Source organism: Vitis riparia, chromosome 8, assembly GCF_004353265.1.
Source record: "Vitis riparia cultivar Riparia Gloire de Montpellier isolate 1030 chromosome 8, EGFV_Vit.rip_1.0, whole genome shotgun sequence".
Lineage (NCBI taxonomy): Eukaryota > Viridiplantae > Streptophyta > Magnoliopsida > Vitales > Vitaceae > Vitis > Vitis riparia.
In genome coordinates this window covers 12,579,771-12,583,723 of record NC_048438.1, presented here as the reverse complement: position 1 = coordinate 12,583,723, position 3,953 = coordinate 12,579,771, and the positions used below count along the sequence as shown (strand labels likewise).

The 3,953-nt window shown below is 40.0% G+C and overlaps 1 protein-coding gene across 1 annotated transcript; it reads right to left on the bottom strand.

Annotated features, from left to right (window-relative positions):
• Positions 1-1,433: 1,433 nt before the first annotated feature.
• LOC117920857 (heavy metal-associated isoprenylated plant protein 3-like) lies at positions 1,434-3,704 on the bottom strand. Its single transcript, XM_034838520.1, has 5 exons — positions 3,598-3,704; positions 3,360-3,516; positions 2,937-3,196; positions 2,660-2,747; positions 1,434-2,325 (listed from the first exon to the last, which is right to left on the bottom strand). The coding sequence occupies exons 1-5, from the start codon at positions 3,604-3,606 to the stop codon at positions 1,751-1,753; spliced, it is 1,089 nt and encodes a 362-aa protein (XP_034694411.1). The 5' UTR covers positions 3,607-3,704; the 3' UTR covers positions 1,434-1,750.
• Positions 3,705-3,953: the final 249 nt, after the last annotated feature.

The following is a 3,953-nucleotide window of genomic DNA, read 5'->3' as shown; positions in this document are numbered from 1 at the left end:
AGGAAAGCTATTCCGTAGATATCAAATATAACATGCAAGATGGAAATTTCTCTTTATTTCATAAGAAGCATGCAACTCGAACACTTATTATCTTAAGTCCTTGAAAATTGTAATAAAATTTTAAAGTTTGAAGCACCATAAATTTTTAAATATATATTTTTTTATTGAAAAATTAAAATTTTCTCATATTTTTTAAGATGAATTCTACTATTTGTATACAAAATTTATTTTTGAAAACATAAAACATTTATATAATTAAACAAGAAGTATAAACTATACAAAATGAAGTGAAAGGTATTTAAAATGCACCATATTTTTTGAATATTGATATGTTCAAAATTATATTCATACTCTCGACCCATTCCAAACGTTCATGGTTCAAAGTTTCAAACTTCAACCATTCAACTACCACTTTGATCCAACGTTTAAATGTTGACTCATACTTCATTATAAAAGGTCAAAAGAATCCAATTAAAATTAATGAAAGCTAAATCAAGATTAATTTAAAAACTTTTTGGATCCAAAAAGTCCCATGGACATTTCAAAGGGCCACTTTTTCTGCCCGATCATAATTCTTTTCTCACAAACATGAACTGATTTCATTTTCATTGAGATCCTCGTCAAATTTTATTTTAAACAATTTATTGATAAATAATAAAATGTGGTTAGATAAAATAACAAGAACAAAAAAAAAGTGAACCTGGCCCTAAAAATGACCCCCGATGGTTGCGTAGCCTTTGTTGAGATGAAAAGGTAACTCCATTGGGAATATGGAAGGTGTAGCTGTTGAAGACATCAAAGGTCATTTAAGTTTTGGCTATTCCCATATGCTGTCTCCCTTTAATATTTTGAAAATGAAAAGGAAGAGGAAAAGGAAAACAACTTTCCTGGGAAAATAAAATTTTTAAACTCATGTGATTTATTACGGATGCAGTTGTTATCACATTGGTTTATGTTTTTTTAAGTTGAGAATTTTGAGGCTTTTCGGGACTTGGATATAAATGCAAGACTTAAGGTTTGACCAATCTGTGAAGAGGTTTGAAAGAGGCGTAGTTGCATGTCGTCACATGTGGTGCTGATGCGGCTGAACTACAGTGTGCGCACTCCACGGCCGAGGCTTTGCGTGAGGGCCAAAAAGTTGAACAAAATTAGAGACGCAACAAGAAAAATATCCTATTCACATCTTCCAAACACTTAGATCTCAACGTCCAGTCATGACGACCCTTTTTTTTTCTCTCGGAGTGATTTGAGTTCAGATTTACATCACTGCTAACGTATAATCACACTTTTAACTTCCAAATAGGTTACGCCATAAATGCTTATAATATTGATTTTTTAATAAAACGAAAAATATTTAGCAGCGGGTCCACTCAGCTGATATATCATTGACGGGGCCGACAAATGATAAAAAAAAAAAAGATGAGAGGAAAAAGTTAAAAAGAAACCACGTGGCTGCATTGTAAACCACAAAGTTGGCATCATTTATAATTTCGTAGATATGAACGGGCTCAGAAATTAGTAAAATAACACAAAAAATGTTCCGGAAAGAACAAAGTAATTTAACAACCTTGCTAATAGCAACTACACCGCCTTGGCCGGCTGGCTGCCGGCGTATCCAACAGGCCAACTCTATTCTAAACGAAATTTCCAGGAGGAAAAAAAAAAAACAAAAAAAGTTCCCTGTTATATAAGCTTTTGCTTTATTTACAACTCTGGGCTTCTTGATTGTCTTCCTTCTGTGAACCTGGTTTCACATGACGGAACATGCGTTGGGATTCTCGTCGCTGAATATCTGAGGCGGTGGCGTGTGCTCCACTACATAACCATGATGACTCGGACCCTCTCCGCTGTATCCCTGACCGTACATGGGTGGTTCGTACCATTGGCTCGGACCTTCGGCAGGATATCCATGATTGTACATGGGTGGTCCGTAATAGTACTGTGGAGGCGGCGCATAGCCGTATCCGTGGTACTCCATTTTGTTCACCTCCACCTTCACACCACCCTCCTCCTGCTTTCCCCCGGAGGCGGCTTTGGCGTCTCCCTCTTTCTTCTCTCCGCCGGGGGCTTTGCCATCTCCCTCTTTCTTCTCTCCGCCGGCGGCTTTGCCATCTCCCTCTTTCTTCTTCTCACCTCCGCCTTCCTTCTTGTCACCGCCGCCGCCTTTTTCTTTCTTGTCACCGCCAGCGTCGTCTTTCTTTGGTGAAACGATCTCAACGGTCCTCCTCAGCTTCTCCTTCAGGTACGGTATCAGCTCCGTTACGTCCATAGGTCCTGTGACCGTTACCAGATCCTTCTGCGAATCTACCGTCACCGTTTTAACCCCTGTTAACAACGACGTGAAAAGACCGCTAATCACCAAAATGACCAAATTGGCACTAGAATATTTAAATGCAGAAAAGGTAATCTGATAATAAACAAAAGTGAAAATAAAGAATAAAACGTGGTCCTTATTTTTCCCGACGTGCCAGAAGGAAAATTTATTTTATTTTCACTTTCCTTCTATTTCCTAGGAATCAAACGGAGACGAATAAAAAGGAGAATTCTGGAATATATGATTCATGATATGGATATATAGCGACGGTATCAGCATAGATGACAATCATATAATAAAGAAATTAATAATTCAGTCTTCACTAATGAAGGTTTGGTAATTCACCTTTGCTCTTCGAGATGATTTTCTTTATTTTATGGATGCATCCTTCACAGTGCAACCGAATCTTGAGAACCACTGTACTCACCGGAGTCTGACCAACCACAGAAAGGCAAGAAATAATAATTTATTAAAATTATAGAAAGTACACCTAACGGATTGAAACCGGAACCCCACATGGATAACATGCGCTGGGTGCGTCGCTTAGGGAGCCGGACTCATCATAGCCGCAACCGGCGCATGGTAGCGAAGGGGTGGGGAAGGCGCAGGTTAAGAGTGGTACCTCTTTTGGTTTTTTATCGTCCGCCTTCTTCTCATCCGACTTTTTCTCGTCGGACTTTTTCTCATCGGACTTCTTCTCGGACTTGTCGTCCGACTTCTTATCAGCCCCGCCATCCTTGGCCTCCTTCTTAGGAACAGGAGAGATGAGCTCAACCTTCTTCTTTGTCTTCTCCTCCAACTTCTCTCGAAGCTTCACCGGGTCAGCTTTGCCGGTCACCGTCACTTTGTTGCTCGCACTGTCTACCTTCACATCTTCCACACCTTCAACCAACACAAATTCGATTTAAATTCAACCCTACATTGTTCTACATTCAAACTACCCGAGAGTTTCGCTGCAAAATCAAAATTTATTTGGAAAAAACGAAATTGACGGGGGAAATTTTGGAGAAAGTAGTGAAACTTTAAAAAAATTTGGATTTCTTACCATCAAAATTTCGAACATATCGCCTGACTTTTTTTGCACAACCGTCGCAATGCAAGTCGATCTTAAAAACAGCGGGGGCAGGACCCTCGGCTTTCTTCTCGCCGGCATCGGCTTTCTTCTCGCCAGCATCGGCTTTCTTCTCGCCGGCTTCTTTTGCCTGCAAAACACAAAGGAAAACTCAGGCCATGATCTCAAAACGGCGTCTTAATAGATAGGTTTCGTTGGGGACTGAACTAACCTCACCCATTCGTTTGTATATTCAAAGGTTGTTGTAGAGGGATCGGGTTAATCGAAGGGTATTGAAGAGGGATATAGATGACGGTGGGCATATATAGGGGACGGTTGGTTCGTTGGCTGCTGGCCTAATGTATGTATGTATGGATGGATGGTGATGAACTTAATGATGATGGATTGTCAATCATGTTATGGGTGAGGCATTACCTGCCGTCAGATTGGACCAGTGGTATCGGCTAAGGACACTCCGCGTTGTTTCGTGACTCACCCTCTAACTTTGACCATGTGGACAAAATTTGTTATTAAATGACTTTATTACCCTCAGTCGACTTGGAAAACTACCATATTTGGCACCATCAG